Source organism: Syngnathus typhle, linkage group LG4 (assembly GCF_033458585.1).
Source record: "Syngnathus typhle isolate RoL2023-S1 ecotype Sweden linkage group LG4, RoL_Styp_1.0, whole genome shotgun sequence".
Lineage (NCBI taxonomy): Eukaryota > Metazoa > Chordata > Actinopteri > Syngnathiformes > Syngnathidae > Syngnathus > Syngnathus typhle.
The window spans coordinates 9468529-9489401 of record NC_083741.1 but is presented as its reverse complement, the minus strand read 5'-3'; the positions used below and the strand labels follow the sequence as shown (position 1 = coordinate 9489401).

Here is a 20873-nt window from a genome sequence, read left to right as displayed (position 1 = left end):
CTCATCTAGCAACAACATAAAACTCGCATCACTACATAGAAAGTGAGCATTCAGCATCAGCAGGGACAGCGGCGTCGCTTCTCCTCATTGTATCCCGGACTATGTATTCCACGAGACAACGGGGGTGGTCAATGATCGAATCTTTAAAAATTTACAGAGTAACAAAAACATCTAACGCATAAACAGAGAGCAAAATAGAGATAGATATTAAATCCAAAGAAATGTAGTGTGTTATTTCTGGGTTATGGCGTTACACGGTCGCTTCGTCGTTGATTCCGATTCTTAGCACCCCTGTGTTTGTGCAATGGTTTGTTCCGCGCAGCCTAGACACGGCAGTTGCTCACAGAGCCAAGGCAGGGAGAGGTTCACCCCGCCTGCCATTGCTGTACACCGTCGCAGTGATGCCTTTTCTTCCCAACTTTTCATCCAGGGGTGGACACTAGCAACGAGACATCCACACAAACGGACCTTAGTCACGCCTTTGTGTGTAGATTCGCGTGCGCGCGCGGCGTTTTCTACCTCGGTACCTGACTGGAATGACGTTAACAATTTAGGCACCGACGATAAGATAATGAACTTTGGACTTTCCTCACGGCTTTCCGTGACATGTTTCCTGGATAAAGTGAAATAACACAGCGGCCCGGCGTGGCGGCAGCTGGGCGACTTTTCAACTGGAGGGAAATATTGCATTCGGCCAAGTGACTATCAAAACAAAGGCAGCAGCGCGGTTTAAGCTGTCACTTTGGGAGCCGAACAGGAGAGGAAAATGTCCTCCAAAGCGTCAAATAAGGTGGGTTTCTGCTGTATGCAAAAGGAAAAAATGCTCAAGTGATCGTGTCTTTTCAACATGAATCGCTCAAATGAGCACGATTGGGAAGTATCGCTGTAATGTTTTTGTTTGCGTGGCTGTAGTAAAAGTTCGCTCGTTGGTTGTAAAAGTGACGCCAGGCACAATGGTGGTTGTGTTTGGAGCTCAAGGTTATTTTTGAAATCTACACTTAGTAGCATATCTTGTAACCAGGCGTCCTCTTCTCCTTTCTAAATCTGACTTTGTACTCATTGTTCTAGTTGATAAGAATGCATCTGTTTACTGATACAACAAGCATGCTGTGGCCCATGAGGCATCTCCAAAGACAACCTGTTGATTGCAAGTGCCCCTGACGTCATAATAGATTACAGCAGAGACAGGGCATCCTTATGAATGCAGCACAGTACCTTATTTGAAGTTTCAAGGTTAAAGAGGATATTTCTGGTGGTTAAGCATAATGTGTACGCTTTTTATGTGTGACGATTGTTTTTGCCAGATGAAAAAAGACACTTGTTTCCCTAATTCCAAATAAGTAACAATTATAAACTCAAGACCCTATCTATGTTCTTAATCTCAAATGGGGACATGAAGGCCCCTTTTGATGTGTTTCTTGTAGTGACCCAAAGCAATTTATTTTATTCTTTTGTAAACTCTTTGATATTTTTATCTCTTGGAACTTCAGTGCATGCCAAACAAACATTCAGAACAAAGGGTCTTTTCTATATTTATGCAATACAGTACATATCCTTCGTGTCTGGCACCAACCTCCTACGTCCAAAATTGTTCAACAGCATTTTTTTCCCCAAAAATTTCCACTATTAGTAAGTATTTACAAGGGTCTATTATTATTATTATTATTATTATTATTATTATTATTATTATTATTATTTGGGTTTCTATTGTTTTATTATTATTTATTAGTAGTAGTAGTATTTTCATAATTATTATCATTATTTGTGGTTTCCTGAAAAGCGGTACTTGTAGAGATGCAAGGATTTTGCCCAACCGCAGCTGTCTTCCATCTAGCATCTGAATCATGTGGGAATTGGGTCAGCTTACAGACAGCAGAACTTCTTTGGAACTATCCTGTTGTCACTCTTTTTTTTTTTTTTTTAGTCTTATACTGTCACAGCTGCACGGTGTAACTATACTGTCTATCGATTTTAGACTACATTAGTTAAAGGAAATACAGTATTGTAAACAGACCGTTGAGTGTATTTTCAAGTGGGTCAATCCTCTTATTACAGCTGTGTGTGTGTGTTGTGTATGTCGTGTGTGTGTGCGTGTGTTCAATAGTATCCTGCAGTATGTAGATTTTTTTTTTCATTTTGACAAGTGAGGAATGTGCTGTGTTTGTCTATTAGAGGTGGTGGAATTCAGGTTTGGGCAGTTGTTCTTGTTCGACGAAACCAGCTCTGTCAACTGTAATGCAATGTTGGCTCAGCGTAGAACTTCCGATTGTAATAGGTCAGAGATTATGCTATTCAGATTTCTCCTTCTGCGATTTGTAAAATATATACATAGTATACTGTAGACAGGCATCAGACTGATTTTTTTTAATTTTTTTTTTTTAATTTTTTTTTTTTAACCAGGTCTACAGGGCCCCTAACCTGACATTTTAAGGGCCCAAGTAGAAAACGTACAGGCCACACTATATAGTGACTTCTTTAATTTTTTACTCTATTACTGATGAATGGATTGAAGCTTGGAGCACGAGTTTGTCAGCAATGAAAAATATATATATTTTTTTAAATCAGCAGATTTACTGGGCACATGTGCGCGTGCGTAGATGACAAATTTTCATGCACTGTTAAAACTCACAGGCAAAATGCCACCATGTAGGGGCAGTCTGGAGCTCCCCTGTAGATGTTTTTTTCTAAGCTATTTTGAATAGTGCTGGTTAAATTAGCACAATCATAAAGCGTTTCAGAATGTATACCTTTGGGCGGAAATAGTCGTGCCAACCTACTTACTTACCTGCCTACATCAGCGCTTCATTCACCTTGAATTACTACACTTAAATCACTTAAATAGTAAATGTTAATGAGGGAGTTGCAGAAGATTTTTTTTTTTCTTCTCTCTTTTCCTCTTCCCCATCTTCCTCACACACGGTGACCTCGGCCCAGACGTCACTGCATGATTAGCAGACAGCGCCAAGGCAATGGAGATATATAACACAGGCATCCAAGGCTGCATGCAGACGTGCCCTCCCTCCCTCACTCAATTTCGTGGCAACTCCATCATGCATTGTCACTTTGAGAAATCATCTGTGGATCAAATACGTCTGTGCTATGGTTTGTCTTTCAACATCCAAACATTTACTTCTGCCTCATGACTCGTGATGGATTGGCAGTTGAGTACTTTGAGTCACACGCGACATTTAGGTAGTTAGTATTTAATTGTAATAAAAAGCTGTGATGCTTTTTACTCAACAAATGTCCTTTCGAGTCGTGATTGTCTGATGGCACAAGTTTAAGATTTGTGTTTGTGTGTTTCTCCACCGCGACAATGGCAGGAAAGCGCAGGGGCTTTCTAGTTGCACCTTGTACCAAACCTCTGAATCATATTTCCTATTTCAGAGTTCATCAAGCTATAATGTCAGTTGTAGACAAAAAGAAAGTTTCCTATTAAGAGCAGTCCTTATTTGGGCGTAACTTTAAATTAATTTCCCGCAGTGAATAATAATGAATATTTTGTAAGGTCTCTTGCCCAAGCTAGGTTGTAAACACTATTAATGTTCCAAGTTCTTAAACTCATTTTATAACCTTTGCATTTTATTTTTTATTTTTTTTAAACAATACTGGAATCAGTACTGGCCTTTTACTATTGGCCTCAATCCATTCCTGTTTACTGTCATGGATGCAAAAAGAGAGCTACTATTATTTAGAGCATCACTGAACCCACTAGTCTGTTTTAAAAAGACTTGACTGAAATGAGTGGGATATGCATTTAAATGCGGTATTAATTAGTGTTGCATAGTGAGGCAAAAACAGCTTTGATGATTACGCTTCACCATTTACATCACTGAAGGAGGGGAAACGTAATTAGAAGACCAAGTGCAAGGAAGAACAGAGCATAGCATATTTTTGTTCTAGGTCAGAATCACAGCAGATGTGGCCAGTGATAAAAAAGAACATTGAGAAGCAATTGTCTAGTTAGTGAGTGCTACATTCAGGAATTGAGAGGGGAAGACTGTGTTATCTTATAGAAAACGTGTCTTTGTATAAAAACAACTCAAATGGAAGCTGTACAAACACTAAATGCTGGATATATACTCCTATATTTGCCTTTTGTTTCACTTGAGCTACACAGTGTCCTGCTGGTATGATGTCACACTATTTACATAGCTGATGCAGCGTACGGCTAGCCACAGAAAACACCCTGTGGTGGAAACACAAACCGCATTAGGGTTTCACTTTCCAATTAGGATACACATTCATACAGAACTGTAACTGACCTAACAATTTCAACCTATTTGACCATATGCCATGGTTGGAATCCCGTCTTGCGCCTCAAGGTGGGCAGATGTAAACTGTCACAATAGATGATTTTGTTCCCCATATTGAAAACAACAGCTAAAATAAATTCCCTCTTATTTTATTGGGGCGGCAGTTTTTTTCTGTTGTCATCCATTTTGATCTAATTCTGAATTCAGTGTTAAGTGTGTCTTCACACTGTAGTACCGCATAAATTATCTGATTTGTCACACCACTGGTATGAATACAGATAATAAGATGGCAGCTGCAAATACTATAATCGTAGTCACATTTTGAAGTCTACTCTCTCTCGGAAAACACTTTTTCTTCTATGATCACTGCATTAGTGCTCTTTGTATGGCTGGGCAATAATTTAATATCAGTATGTATTCTGATAGACACCTCATGAATATCAAACGCCGCACTCAATAACATTTTCCAAAAAAAAAAAAAAAAAAATCATCAAATAAACCACGACTCTGTCATTCCGCATGCTTTGGGCGGAGGCTACAGTATGACGTTGGATTTGTACCACAGTTATCAACTCTTTGGTTCCAGCCCTTTGAAAAAACACGTGTCGAGTTGCAGCCGATTTAAAGCATTCCGACTGATTTTTAAAGGCACACAGACTATTGTTTAATAGACAACAATGTGCTATGATGCTAAAAATGTTTGCCTTAGTGACACCCCATTTCTTCTATGAAACATCAACAACAATGAAAATATAAAACAATGTGCGTATTTACAAAGAATCACCAATTTACTAATTTTACATTTGATACATTTTGCAAATATTTACACACTATTTAGTAGTCATTTCAGTAGTAGTCAGAATATTTATTAAAGTGCGCGTCTGTGTGCGTGCATGTGTGCCGTGCGTGTTTGGTTGTGTGTGTGTGTGTGTGTCTGTGTGTGTGAGTGCGTGTGCGTGCGTGTGTCTGCATGTGAATGTTAGTACATTATGTCATCACTACTACTACTACTACTACTACTACTACTACTGCGACTACTCCTACCACTACCACGTTACACACTGCAGTCACTACTTTTAAGTTTTCATGATCAAAAATGATACATTTGATCGCTGATTTGGTCATGTGTATGGAATGGCTAGTTAATAGCAACCAAACTTGTTATGCAACGTGAGGAGCCTGTGCAAAGTCAGCTCATCACCTGGGTGGTTCTTATTCAAATGATTCAACAGGATTGTTGTGTTGCCTGTTTTTGAGGACATGCCTTGCATAATGGCGTCACGTTTAGAGGTAGTCATACAAACAAGGGTGAGGAAGTGTTGTCAAAATACTGTAACTCCTGAAAATAAGTCGGTTAGCTGTGCTGATCGAGTAGCAGTTCACTGTCGTACGCTATTAAGATGATCAATCGTCTCGCCCTATACTACTCAGCAGTTTTCTGAAGCTGAGCTGTGATTGGTTGTGACCTGAAACCCGGCAACTGGGATCTCATTTTCAGTCGACAGCAAGTGTCAAAATGGCCGCTTCCTAAAATGGATAAAAGCGGGTTAATTTTGCGCCGTAACTCATATTCCACAAACACAGTATTAATCCGAAAAATTAACAAAAGTTGTGATAAGTTTAGAAAGGCCCGAGTTCCTTGCATTGTATAACCTGAGTACTTATGTTTTAATTTAAATCAGAAAAGTGGTGGCAATGTATAATTCATTGATTTTCACTCTGCTGCTCAAAAGCTTTGTGGAAACATTACATAAGCTGTCTTGGTAGTTTCTTTGTTCCATATCAGACACCCGTTCTTGCAAAGCTAGGACACTCCAAGGTGGCCTTTTTGGCAGGGCAGGGCGGTGCAGGGCAGGGCAGGGCAGGGTAGGTCTCTGCAGGGATTTATCAGTCCTATTACAGGCATAAGGGATTTGACACTGGTTGTTTAGTGTGTGTGTGCGTGTGTGTGTATGCCTGTGAGACAGATAACAAGAGAGATTCTGCTGATTCATGGGGGGTGATTTGGGTTTGCCACGCCTCAGCTGGTTAGAGAAGGGAGAAAGAGGATGGAACAGATTCATCCCAAGGCTTGTTGCTCTTCATGCCTTTACACAACACACCCACACTGTTTCTGGTTTCTCTTTGTTCACTCTAATAAGGGAGGCAATGGATCATCAGCCTGTTCCTAAACGAAAAACTATTACGGGTGTGCATGCCTCCAATAAAAGAATGCTTGATGCATATCCGATATATGTGGCGCGAGGACATTTTATTTTAAAATGGAATGATTTGATTTGGTTCGACTCGATAGGATTAACGGTTCGATATGGTACGGCTCCGTACGAAGAGGGTATGATGCAATGAGTTTCTTGTCATTTTACAATATGAATTAACTTAGTTTACAGTGAATCTGGCTTCCAATCAAAGATAATTTAATACATATCAGAATAGATCTTCTACATATCTGAATATACCTTTTAAAGAGTTTGACCGTTTGATTCTGTTCGATTTGATCCACTCCCATCTTATAATTTGAAAATGTTTTAATGATTTAAAACCTTTATGTTGCACATGTTATAATTACCATTACGCTTACTTTTCTTCAAATGCAAAAGTATCACCAAATTTTGCGCACTCCGGCTCAACCCGAGGTTCTGCTGTGTACAATATGCTCACTCAGTTCTCGATAGTCCAAAATAATGAGAGCCGCCATTGTACATTCCCAACATTTACTTCCTATCCCCAATCAGCTCTTTGGGAATTTCTAATTACGTTGCTATTTAAGTGCTTGGGAAAAAGGTCTGTCAAACAGTAACTCATTAATTCACTATAGATTGTGCCCCACAACATGTCTATTGTAACAAAGTCCTCAGAGGGCTTGGGAATGCCGTTGAGTGGGCTTGGCCTCTAGTTTCATGCTGGCATGTGACTGTCAACTATTGGTTCAGATTTGCACGTTTCTAAGATGACGTGCAACTTGAAAATTGAACGGAATCTTATTATTGTGCTGTATTCCGCATCAAACATTTCAAAATGGCGGCCAGTTTGGTGATTCAAATACTGCTTTTGTCACGACGATCCATCAAGACATATGTTTGTAGCTAATTTTTGCTCATCTGAAGTTGAAGCTGACAGAGTCCCCTTTCTGACTAAGCACTTTAATTTCAGTATTGTCAGTCACTGCTACACTTTGATTTGGAACCACTTCATTCAAGATACTGTGTTTTATAATACTAATAATTATTATAAGAATAATTATAGCCCTTCAACATCCAGTAAATGCACTCTTGCAAATGTATACTGAGTGAAATTGGAAAGAAACATCGATAGAATGAGTTGGCCCATGTCTCCTTATCTACGCATTCCAAAGTGTGTGTTTGCCTGTGCGTGTGTATTTGTGTGTGTCCATGTGAAAGAGAGACAGTTCGGAGGCCTGTGTGTGGGGTGGCGGGGAAATACTGTGTGTACGTGTAGATAAGATGAATACAAAGGTTTCATTTCTGGGCCTGGTTGTAATTCTGGGTTTGCTCTTAATTTCTACTACTATAAAATGAAGTTTCCATAGTAAATGAGCATAATGTATGCATGGCAAAAAAATAGGGGAAGAAAAATCAATGGTCAGTGAAATAACCTGAAATTAATCAAAGTCATCGCATTTATTTACTGAAAAATTAGATGTTGCTTAATTTTTTATATTTTGGCAATTTTCAGGTCCATCAAATTTCAAATTTATTTCAATGACCGTTTTCCATGTTGTCAGAATAATTTTGCTTTTGCATGAGCTCAAAAGATCGAACACGGCTTACTGTTACATCAAATAGGTTAGTTGTGTATATGCTTTGCTACATTTTGCTCAGGGTGTCTTGCATATGGGTGGGGTACACTAAAATATGAAGACAACTTCATCAAGGCATTCTGTAGCATAATGTGCTTTGCAGTGTCAGAAAGCTTGTTCTCAGCTGCAGGCCATGACCTAAGCTAAAAATACCCAAGATTTGCTCAAAAGAAAAAAAAAATGGACTAAGAGACTTGATCTGGTGTGTATCCTATTGAACATTTGTACAGGAGAACAATCTTAAACATGAAGTCTGAGAAGACAATCCATCAAGCTTGAAAGAACCGAAGGCGTTTGATCACGCGGAGTGGGTCAGAATAGCTGTCAACAGGTTCAATAGTCTGAGAGCTGCAGAAATCCTTTTTATTGCCTGTAAAGGTTTTGCAACAAAATATTACATTTTGTGTACAATCCTTTAACAGTGTCTTCTGGTGGATCCCATAAATTGTTATTGAATACATGCCATTCATGTTTAAAGATTTACACAGTTTAGTGTTTCAGATATGCTTTGGTTTTGCATCATGCTGGCTTCACGCCAGAACACACACTATTGATTTGAGGGACTATTCGATAGAATTGTTCAGGTATCTTGAAAACCTGGCTAAGACTAAAGTGTGGCCAATATACTCGTAAATGCGGCCACCTTTTCAACGAGTGGTGGTCAAATTGATCCGGTTGTACAGAACACTGAAGATGTGCCTCAGTTTAAATCCTTCCTCTATACATCAAATCAATAAATATCCAAGTTGTCATGTGTACTTTGAAATGTTAATAACCGTTTAACTTTTTGAGAACGAGTTGCCTTGTAAAGCCCAGCTTTCCACGACTTTTACATCCTGCTTCTTATTTTGGCATCAAAGACTGCACTGAAATTATGAATACAGTTGTAAAACACAATATGAATATGGGTGGTTGGTTGTCAAATGTTATTGAGCAATGGTTATCCTAAAACTCGGAAAGTGGTTTCTTGCATGTGCCGTGCATGTGTCACACTGGTGCCATGTAACAAGCAGATGCTTGCGATTGAATATTTGTATTATCATTTTGAATACACTCAACCTTTGTGGTTCAAATGCATATTTCTGAATGTGCAAATGAAATCAAATGAAAATGAGTAAATATTGAACATCTCACTGGCTGTTACTGTATCTGACATTTATTGCAGCTTGAATTTGAAATGAAACTGTGAAATACTGACATTAGCGGACGAGATAACGTTAAGCGTTTTATTTATTTAGTATAATAAATAAAATACACATTTTGAGTGGGAATAGCATTTCTCCAAAGTCAAACATGGGTGATTCTGGTCACTCACTACGTAAATGAAACACAGCTAGGATCTAATTGCACCATGAAGGTCACAGGCGTAATTGATGCATGAAAGATGACTATCGTAAAATTAAGCAGTCGAAATTATTTCCTCGTGCTTTACGCACTTTGATTTTACTGCGACGGGACACAATTAATCAACAATTGATTCCACGCAATCAACCACATTCCGAGCAATTAAGTAATCAATGAATTGCAATGACCACCCCTAATTGGGTCAATGAAAAGAAAAGAACTAGCCATACTTCCATCTGGAAAGTTGTCAAGAGTTTTTTTTTTATGCGAAGACAGAACGATTCTGGATTAAAATTTGCAAGCAGGTAAAGGATGAAAAATCCTTCTTAAAATAGTGTTTCGCGATACATTTAACAGAATACACACAGCTTTCTACATTAACATGACTGTTTAGGGGCACCCAAAGTTCACTGATGGTGGTTTTATTGGCCAGGAGATATATCAAAAATAAAAGCAACATTATTTATTCTATTCTCAGAATTTTATTACCCCATTTAGCAGTCTCTAATCAGTTGTTTACCATGCAAAGTAAAAATGATCTAATCAAAACTGTGTCGTTGTTTGGTCTAATAACATTGAATCAAGAGATGGTAGAGTATCCCCCCCCGATTGTCAAATACTTTTGACGGAATGCTGACCAATATTTTTTGTTAAGGTTGACGAGTCACTGACTTAATGTAATTTTAAATTGGAGCCCCAGGGAAAACATGACGCAACAACGAGTGACGATCATTTTATGTTTGTAATTATTTGTCCATCCTTCTGTCTCTCTCCTTCCGTCTGTCTCCTCGTGTCCCTGAAGCAGAGGAGCAAGGAAGTATTTAAGGCAGGTTTAAGGCAATCACAGTTGTGCTTACTCACCGTTGTCAGACATGCCTAATTTATAAGGAGCAAAAGCAGTGCTTTATTGTCAGAAACCTTGGACCCAATATATTGTGTCCAGGATACAATTTTTTTCCAAGGTCACTAAATGAGGAAAGAATGTGAGGAGTGCCACAATACACCTCCTCTTGCGTTTGAACTAGCAGAAGCAGGGAGTTTCCCCCCTTCATTTTATGTTCAATTGCTCAACATTTACAACCCTACATACTTATTTAAAGATCACTTTTACACTTTACGCCTTTACGCTTTAAACAAATATTTATTTCTGGGGTTTTTGTCTGAAAATTAGAAAAAAAACAAAGAAGTCATTCATAGCTTGTTTAACAGGAGACATAAAGAAGGGGGGGGGATCTAACCCTTTATGAATAATGTCAGTCATTAGCTTTTTCTAAAAGCGAAGGGTGAATGCTCAATTGAAATTGGGTATGCAAATGATTCTAGGAATAAAAATGGATATTGTATTTGAAACCGTATGACCCAGCTGTACTTGAGGGTGCGAAAAATATGTTCCTTCTCAAATGGTTAGCATGCAGCTGCGACTGAGGCACGTCTTCCTGAATGTGGCAATGTACTGTGAGAATCGGATACACAGACATGACAGTGGTCTCCCGTTTTGCATCCAGCAAGCCCTCGGTCCATCCATCCTTCTATTTATTTTCCCGCGTCTGCTGTCATGAGACAGCAGCAGCAGCAGCAATAGTCTTCAGAGGAAAGCATGGCTCAGATTAACGTTTTAATCCAAAAGCCTGGATTATAGGTTTTGTATTTTATTCCTAGCCTCACCACTCCAGCAGCAAACATTTATCAGATAGTTTTCAGTCAGAGGTGTGTAAATGTGTTTGTTCTGCTGAAGGGGCTCCTTGTGGTACTTTTCATAGAGATATATGACAGAGTAGAGTTGCTCTTTGAGACTAATTATCTCAAGCATATTAAATCATGCCAGCACAACACTGCATCAGTACTTAGCCACATCATCACCATCATCATCATTGTCATCTGCCTATTGGCGTTTTGCCCTCACCTACTCATTCATGTGTATGCACAGTACTGGCTGTCCTCTATACCACATCGCAGTCACAAAACCTGCTCTAAAAATGGCCTCTGTCCATCCGAGCTTTCGATATGATAGTCTGTGTTGGTTACTGAACACAAAGAATGGCATACTAGAGAGGAATTATGTCATGATTTATTGTTAACGCCTTCTGTGCTTATTGTGACTATTAAATGACACTTTGCTACAATATAAAGTACCGTAATTTTCGGACTATAGGTCGCACCGGAGTATAAGTCACACCAGCCATAAAATGCCCAAAAAAGTGAAAACAAACATATATATGTATATAAGTCGCTCCTGAGTATAAGTCGCCCCCCACCCAAACTATGAAAAAAAACGCGACTTATAGTCCGAAAATTACGGTAGTCAGTTTACACTGCGCTGATGGTATTCTCCCTTTTCCCACCCCAGTGTGCCTCTCATAATTGCAGTTCAGCACTCATAGATTTGCATATTGCTGGATCTGTCGTTTTTTTATGATTAAAGTTTACAAAGTGCTGCATCTCCTATAAAGTTAACTGAAAGTAAAAATGAATTTGAAAATATCTAAATTGAAATGTCATGTTTTAACAACATGTGATAGGAAAAACTTTATCATTCAAAACTAAGATGCAACATTAAATATGTTTAATGTGACTACCGTACAGCTGGTAAAAAGTTCAATAGCCATAGCGGAAACGATTCACCCCTGACCCGATTTTAAATGATCAATTATTAGCTGCAGGGTTAATAAAAAAAAAGGACAATGCCGATAATCGGCAAAATGCCGAAGAGCGGCGCCGATAATCAGCCCGGCCGATAATCTATCACCAATCGTAAAGTCTGGCTAACCTTGTTACATCCCTAGTATATATTAGGGTTATTACTTATATTAGGGTTGTGCATCAGTCCGTTAAAAGAGGATTCAACAGATATTTCAACAATTCGGATTAAGGACGGTTTGATTTTAAAGCGGAACAATTTAATTCAGTTGGATACAATTGTAAATCGTATGATAATGATACAATGAGTTTCTTTCTTGTCCGTATTGTAAATGTGGCATACTGACATTCCCTTCCTTCAAAGCTGATGAAGGGTGGCAGTTTTTGTTGTAGTTGTCAGTCTAAAAATGAAAATTATGATACTCCCCCTGCCTTTGTTTTGTATGTATACTTTACTTGACTATTCTGCAGAAATTTAAGATTTCTATATGGTGGAAACAACTGCTGAAGCTGCTTGAAGTGATGAGGCCATGAGATTAGTTGAGCTATAGAAGGAGGAATTTTAAACTTTTCAGTGGAAGTTGAAGCGATTTCCTGCAAACAGGAAACTGCGTGTTTTCCTGTGGGTGCTGTGGTTGTTCTCGCTTACATCCTGCCTCGGGCTGTCAAGGAGTGCAGGAACACTGATCTAAAGCATTGGAAAGGCTTGACCACTTTCTTGTCCTTCTCTAGAAGACGCATGGTCGGATCCTAGTCAATATTGAAAAATGCAAAAAAAAGAACAATGTGGTTAATGATTTTTATTGATCTCTATTTAATTTTTCCTGCTATTTTGAATCAGTCCTGTGGTTCAGCAAAGAAGATGCAAGATAGGTGAGTAATGGGCTACTTAGATATTAGGATGTTGCCAGTAGTACCTTTCAATTTGATTTAAATAAAATGTTGCTTTGATCTGAAAGCAAAATCGGCAATCAATTTTGCCTATTGAGTGATTTCAAGTTAGTTGACTTTGGCGACGCCATTTTGCGGGTGTTACAGTGGAGTCATATACTGCATTCCAAAAGTTTTCATGGCTCTCTTCAGCAGATTATTGCTGTCCATATCATCACTAATCTTCCATTCACTTCATCAGTATGGCCAAAATGAGAGTATTAGCCTTTGAAGAATTGGAGTGACTTCTTATTATCTGTATCAGACTGTGTATCAGGCGAGGCCAGGCCAAGGCAGGCTTGAACAAAGGGACCCTGTACATTATGCCGTGTGTGTGTGTGTGCGTGTGTATGCGTGTGTCTGTGTACACATACACAGTCATGTGTGGTTTGATTGCTGTTCTTTGTTTCCCAGCCCCCCGGCCCTGCTGGCCATAGTTGAAGCCTGACTAATATGGAAGTATAAATACACTAGGCTGCCATTAGTTTGGGCAACATCAAGTACGCTATTGTTGCACACTCCACTATTGAAAGAACTTTGTCCTTGTGTCGTTAGTATTTTTGGTTTTATTTATATCAAAAATGAGACAAGCATATTATTATTATTTTTTGCTACAGTGACCCACAATGTTTCAATAACAAAATAGGTCCTTTTATAAACGGATACATTTTGAGATAGCAGAATTTGTCATCTTTGTGAATGTAAGTGCTAAAATACTCATTTGTCTTATTCACATCTTTCGTTAGCTTTCCAACCTGATACTTTATAACAGATCCACCAGCATATTAATGGTCATTTCAGAGTGCAGTGAAGAATTATTATATAATCTCAATGGCGTAAAATATAGTCTCAGTAAATATTACGACTCATCTAAGACAGGCGTGTTCAAAAACACATTTTTGAATCTTGAATGTAAGAGTTAAAACGGCTTCCATTTTTTAAACATTTATTGTATTGACATTCTAACTTCTGTGTACTGATAAATATTTTGAATGACTTGACGTGATTGTGGTTTGGCAGAATAATGCGTCTCGGATGAGTTGCGCCTTTGTAATTTCTCTTCCGACTGCAAGTGAATCCAAACCGAAGCAACAGCACTCCTGCTGGTGTCAGCAGAGTTGTGCACAATTGCTACAGGATAGCATTGAACATAGAATATGAATGCAAATCTTGAGTGATGTAGCAGATGATTAGCTTTGCTCTGAGTTCTGTGGAAGGTTTGCTAAAACATGGTTGGTTTCAACCAGCTCTTTCTCCTGGTCCTCGATGGTGAAAACACACAATTATTATTCAGAATTAACTAAATCACAATGTATGTAGATTTTCTCTCATTGGTAAACTCTCTGATCCATGACGAGGGATGGGTATTGAGCCCTAACCCTAACTGGCCTTGTGGATTGTTAAAAACTGGAGAAGCTCCACCCTTAACTGTTCTGAGAAATTCCTCCTGATTTTTTTCAATTAATTTATGCTATATGAACATTATTTTTTCACCTTCTACCTCTTTAATCATGTTTATAATCAGCAATAAAATTAATATATTTGTCCAAAGTGCATTTTTGCAATTGGAGGTGAGCACCTGTGACTCTTACAAGACAGGTAAACTGAACTGCATGCACTTACATTGCTTTACAGAACATGTTCACCATGAGACATTAAATCTTCATACTGTTCTGCCAAACAAGTCACTGTTCAAGTTCTCTGTTCTCCATGACCCATCACCCTGTTGTTTCTCACGTGGGCCTCGACAGTTAGATATGGGTGAACGGATGGCTGATTATATGGCAAAACACTTGAGAGAAATAGAAGTTTGGGAATGTCAGTGGGAGCAGTGGCTAAATGGGTCAGAACTTATCGAACAATAGCAGCATTACTGTGAGAGTTGTAGTGGCAGACAGTGGAGGGGTTCTCGAGAGGGGCGGATAGTTTTGGGGGACACCCAAGTTTTGCGCCAATTATGGACATAAATAACATCCACACGGAGCTGCCATGGAAATAAGGGGCAATGGGTTAACTGTGTTTTCAATAGGATGGGGCCAACTGATTCATTGTTGCGGATGACTGAAATGATGAGTGGGTAAAAGCACCAAAACTCAAGATGTACAGTAAGTGCAGTAATAATATTTATATAGTGTCAGAATTGAATAATATTTATGAATTAATTAAGGGTTAAATTTCGCAACAGGTGGCACCTATGGTAATATTTGTGTTGTGCATATGCCAAACTTAAAAACAAAAAATGAAACCTCTCAAAAATCCAATGGGCAAGAACAAAAAAACCTAAGTGATTTTTGAAAATCTGCATCAAAAATATGTTAAGGGATACATAAAGCTATTTGATTAAAATTAAATACAATTTTGCTTAAATAGCTGATCTGTTACTAAATTAGGAATAGAGTGTGTCTTTTTTTTACGTAATTAATTTCAGGAACTTTGGTCAAGTGCAGCCCCGATGGCACTGTTGTTGGCTAGGAAGTTTTCATATAACTATACATTCATTTCATATACATGCTCAGTGGATTTTTATTTATTTATTTTTACCTTCCTTCTGTTGCCCAATGCCATTTGCAACCAAACACGAGTAATCAAACATAATGACAGTAGTGAATAGGCGGCTGCTGATGATAGATCCGATTGTTCTACTATAGCATGCTGTGTGTCGTTTTGGAGGCCTGATTATGGAAGTGGAAGTTAATGTGCACTCTGCCATGCATGGTGGCGTTTGTCTTTTCTTTTTATTGCCACGTTGGATTGTGCTCAGCTCTCTGCCACAGACAGCTGTAACCTCACGCCCTACAGACAAAAACATCTGACAATGGCGGGGCTGCATCAGCTGAAAGCGAAGTTAGAACGGCTCTTTTCAGAACTCTGAACTTTCCGAATAAGCAAAAGAAACATGCAGTCATATGGAAAACTCGGTTAACAGTTGATGCAACCGAGTGGATGGGACGCTCATGTAGCGTTAGTTAATCCACCGTGACAGATGAGTTGCAAAATTAACCAGTTTTTGCTTCAGCTCTCTTATATGACCCAGCCAAGAATAATTTGTGCACATTTACTCTGCTTTTCATATCTCACGTGATCTTTAGTAGCTCTTTACTCACATTTAATGTCATTCGTAATCTTTTTCACATGAGGACTTGCAGACCCACAAGTCATGCCAATAAAGCAAAACATTGCCTCTCTTCCTATGACTTTTCTTTTTTATGAGTGTCTTGATTCTCAATCCTCCATTAAGATATAAACAATGTTTGGGTTTGGATTTAAACGACGTTTGGTTTAAACGAGTTAAATCATGGACTAATGTATAGTATAATTAACGTTTGATTTTTTTTTTTACTCTTTCAGAGTGCAGCAATGGAGGAAACGGTCATATGGGAACAGCACACAGTGACCCTTCACAGGGTAGGTGTTTACAGCCCTATAATTCACTTTGCCATTTGTTCTCTATTGTCTTTCCCCACTCCCTCCCTTTATCTTGTCCTAATTGCAAAGTTGTCCTCATTTGTTCAAAACATCTCCCTCTACATTGCCCCATGTACTGTACCCAATCCTATGTCTGCTTTTCTTGAACTGAGAGGAGCAGCTGTAGGAGCAGGATGTATGGTGCTGGAACAATAGTCAAGGAGCCCAGATGGCAGGAAACCAAACTAAAGGAAGAAAGACATCAGCATCCACTTCCTATCTACTTCTTTTCTCTTCCTTCCTGCTCAAAGCAAAGAGGAAGATGTGTGGCATGATCAGATTTCTTTTAACGTCGACTCTTGTCACTATAGTACATGTCCGAATCAGACAAAATGAGTTTGAACCGCTGATCAGCAAGGCATATGAGACCAACAGAAAATATGGACTCGGTCCTCTTTTTTTTGTACTCTAACACCTTTTAAAGGTCCGGAGATATTTTCCATGCATTTCTGGGAATGTTTTATATTTTTTTTATTGTTCAACGAAAAGAACATTTGTGAAGTCATGGATATTGGCTGAGTGGGCCAGGCTTACCATCTCTTTTCTTGTTCAGTGTTGGGTGGGGCTGAGGTCAGTGCGCTTTGTGCAGGCCAGCCAAGTTCTTTCACACCAAGCTCATCCAAGTATACATTAATGGGGCTTGCTTTTTGGACCGGAGCATGCTAGAACAGAAAACAGCCTTTCTTAATGTCTTACCTTGAATTTGACAGTATTACAATGTCCCCAAAACGTGGTTATTAAAAGAATAACAATTTACATAAAAGACCCAGCTAAGTCATTGAATCAATGTTTTAGTACATTGAATTAATAACAAATTGAGTAAACATCTTGAACATTTACAGCAAGAATGAACATAGTTGTGTCCAAAAGTGAACGATAAAATATTTTTTCGTTGACCTAGTTGTGCCCCGGGACCAACTTGACTGGAGTACCTGTCTAGACTGGCCCGGTTGTTGTAATCTAATTAGTAGAAGCTTTAGTGAGGCTAAAGGAGCAGCTCATTGTTGGTCGCGGTTGCTAGCCCTCTGGCTCTGCTGATTTTGTGGGTGCGAGTTTACTTCACATGGCCTGCTTCTGTACAGCTGTCCGTTGCGGGTGGAAACGTGTTTTCCAAACTTATTTGGCTTACATTTTTTTTTGCCTATATACAAGATTTAAATGGGCTTTTTAAACAATACACATTTTAAAGAACATAATATGCCATATTTGTACATTGTGATCTAAATTTGCCTCTGCAGGCTGCTGGGTTTGGGTTTGGCATTGCCATCTCAGGTGGACGAGACAACCCACATTTTCAAAGTGGGGAGACGTCCATTGTGATATCTGATGTTTTAAAAGGAGGTCCAGCAGAGGGTTTGCTGCAGTAAGTTTCCACGAGACTCCCTCAGCATACTTGCATGTCACTCACTCCCTGTGTTAATTATCTTCATGTTTGATGTTTCAGAGAAAATGACCGAGTGGTTATGGTCAATGCAGTGTCTATGGACAATGTGGAGCATGCGTATGCTGTACAACAACTGCGCAAGAGTGGCAAAAATGCAAAGATAGTAAGTATGATGTGAACATTGAATGTTTGTTTTGCATGCTGCTTTCTTCAACCTTTTTATACTGTCGTACGTGTCGAGTCACCGCAACTTAATATAATATTTCAGTCCCCATAACTAGTTCTCAGCAGTTACTAATGGTCTGTAGTTAGTTATGATACGACTCCACATGCAATCAGAAATAATTGGCACTCTAAAAAGCAATGCACAAAGGCCAACCAACATTTTAACCAGAAGCCTTTTAGTCCTCATTTGCATTCTGGGAAAATTTCCAAATATTGTATTAATAAGAAAATTAAAAAAACGGAGGTCTTTAGTCATAGTCACTTCTTTCTCTCTCCCCCCCCGTTTCCTCTCTTTGTATTCTTCACCAACAGAGAAACACTTTCTGCTTTTTCATTGACAATAATGTCGGCATCTTGTTTGTGATTCAATTAAAAGTGCCTCCTCAAAAAAAATCTGTGTGAATAAATCCTCTCTGTACTGTCATGGTGATGGCGTGCCTTTTCACTGCGATGCCCGTGTAGAAAGTAGCCACTTTTTGTGCCTTAAGACTGCCATTTTTTATTTCTCAGACTATTCGGAGGAAAAGGAAAGTACAGCTCCCTGTTTCTCGGCCAGGGGACAGGGAGACCATGTCAGAGCATGAGGAAGGGGAAAGCGATGAGGAAGATGGCTATGAGCATCACCGTGGTCGTGCTGAGCAAAGTGCCTATGCTGGCGCAAGTGGAGGCACGAGCAGTAGTCGGCGACACGATCGTGAACGTAGCAGCAGTGGAAGACGGGATCACAGTGCCTCGCGGGAAAGGAGCGTCTCACCACGCTCTGATCGACGTTCGCAAGCCTCCTCTGCTCCCAGCAGGCCTTCCAAGGTCACACTTGTCAAGTCACGGAAACATGAAGGTGAGCATACACACAATTTACACGTTGCAAAGCAACAAAATTCACCTACATTGTAGTAACATACAATAAAGCAGCTTTACTGAGCAGTCAGAGTTTAATGATTATCTGTGGAAAAAAAACCCATCATTTCAGTTCTGTTTTGATTGTTCTGTATCTCAACTCCGAAAGCAGAATATGGACTGCGATTAGCCAGCCACATCTTTGTGAAGGACATTTCGCCTGAGAGCCTTGCTGCCAGGGATGGAAACATCCAGGAGGGAGACGTAGTTCTAAAGGTAAGAGGATAAAGAGCATTTGCATGACATTTGGTGTAAAAGATTTGCATTGGTAGTGTTATTAATGGTGAAAGAAGCTGATTTTATTTGCTAGTCTTCATTTTTGATATGGTAAAACTAAACACTGTGCTATTGTGATTGATGAGGTGTTGTGGCTTTTAAAGTGATGCCAGTAAGTAATTATCATGAAAACACATCAGAGCCCCCCCCCTACCAAATCTCACCCGTATTAAATATAAATAATTATGCTCGCCTGGCACAGATTTGCACCCATCTATCTTGAATTGGTATTGAATCAAGTCACTGGAATAGTAGTTCAGTACGTACGTGTTCAGTTTGACAGGAGCGTCTTAACACCTGAAGCGATTGTTGGAGGAGACAAAAAGTAATTAAATGGTTTGAAATATAGCCAACTTGAATGCATGAGTTTGCCATGGAAATATTGATGGCTCCAAATGCGACTAGAAATCATGTCCTATAATTTTGGAGTGTTGTTGTGAATAGGAAAACTTTGACTTGTCACATTTCTAGTGGATTAAATAAGATTACTATATTATAAAAGTTCTATTGTGTTTAATAGGGTCCCACCACTATTATTCAATTATTTAATTACTCCATTATTAGTCAATTTCATGCTCTCGAGCATGCTTGGTTGCATGTGGTTGTGGTGATGGTTTTTGTAATTTGTAATATGTGAAAGTAGTATGTTGAGTTGAATGTTGCTGGTTATATATTTTTTTTTAATTATTACTTTAATTATTGTGTAATGTACAAGAGCTGTATCAAATAGTTTTTAGAAAGATAATAATGCACAATTTTAATAATTTAACATGTTTAATTTTTCATTATGTCGTACAGTGCTGCAACCTCATAGCTTTAATTACCAAGATATTGCTTAATTAATACGCCTCTAAGCTTCAATCAAAGCTGAGTATTAGTACACTTTACAAAAGATAATTTACAGATACAGCTCTCATGTTTGATATGTTATCATGCAGGCCATGGTGTCAGGGTGAAACTTTTCCAATTCTTTTTTTATAATAATGACTATGTGGTCACTCAATGTAAATGTTGCACATGATTATGCTATTTCTTAATGATCATCCATCCATTTCCCCTCACCAGATCAATGGGACAGTTACTGAGAACCTATCACTGATAGATGCCAAGAAACTGATTGAGCGCTCAAAGGGCAAGCTAAAAATGGTTGTTCAGAGAGATGACAGAGCCACGCTCCTGAGCATTCCTGACCTAGATGACAGCATTCCGTCAGCCAATAACTCCGATAGAGATGGTGAGATAACAGGCTTGAAGGATGCAACATGGGACTAATTAGATGTATCTGTGTGTTGTTGTTTTTTTTGCAATAGACTATTTTATATAAAAGGTGTATGTCTTGCTATTGGACTTCCTCAACACTTGACTACAATAAAAATCTGTTTTGACTTTCACAGACATTTCAGACATACATTCACTGACATCAGATCATTCCAATCGATCCCGTGGCCGGGGACGCTCACGCTCACCTGACAAGAATGAGCCATCGGACCATCTCCGACTCTCACCTCGGCAGATCACCAATGGCAGGTACGGGAGTAATCATAGGCCAACTATTGATTTAAACCGATCTGTCATACCTACGCTCTGTGATAGTACATCCACACTCCCGTTGCTACGCATATAAATACATCATCGTCACTCC

The 20873-nt window shown here is 39.0% G+C and overlaps 1 protein-coding gene across 10 annotated transcripts in view; it reads left to right on the top strand.

Annotated features, from left to right (window-relative positions):
- Positions 1-324: 324 nt before the first annotated feature.
- The window catches only part of tjp1a (tight junction protein 1a), a 41403-nt gene continuing 20854 nt past the window's right edge, over positions 325-20873 (top strand). For 5 of the 10 annotated variants that reach the window (XM_061275917.1, XM_061275922.1, XM_061275921.1 and 2 more), the window contains exons 1-8: positions 325-790; positions 16333-16389; positions 17688-17812; positions 17894-17996; positions 18569-18896; positions 19065-19171; positions 20297-20465; positions 20626-20758. In XM_061275917.1, the coding sequence (XP_061131901.1) occupies positions 767-790; positions 16333-16389; positions 17688-17812; positions 17894-17996; positions 18569-18896; positions 19065-19171; positions 20297-20465; positions 20626-20758 (1046 nt within the window). In that variant the 5' untranslated portion in view covers positions 325-766. Of the gene's footprint in view, positions 791-12713; positions 12928-16332; positions 16390-17687; positions 17813-17893; positions 17997-18568; positions 18897-19064; positions 19172-20296; positions 20466-20625; positions 20759-20873 lie in introns of those variants that run through there. The other 5 variants (XM_061275924.1, XM_061275918.1, XM_061275915.1 and 2 more) reach the window with 3 other exon arrangements.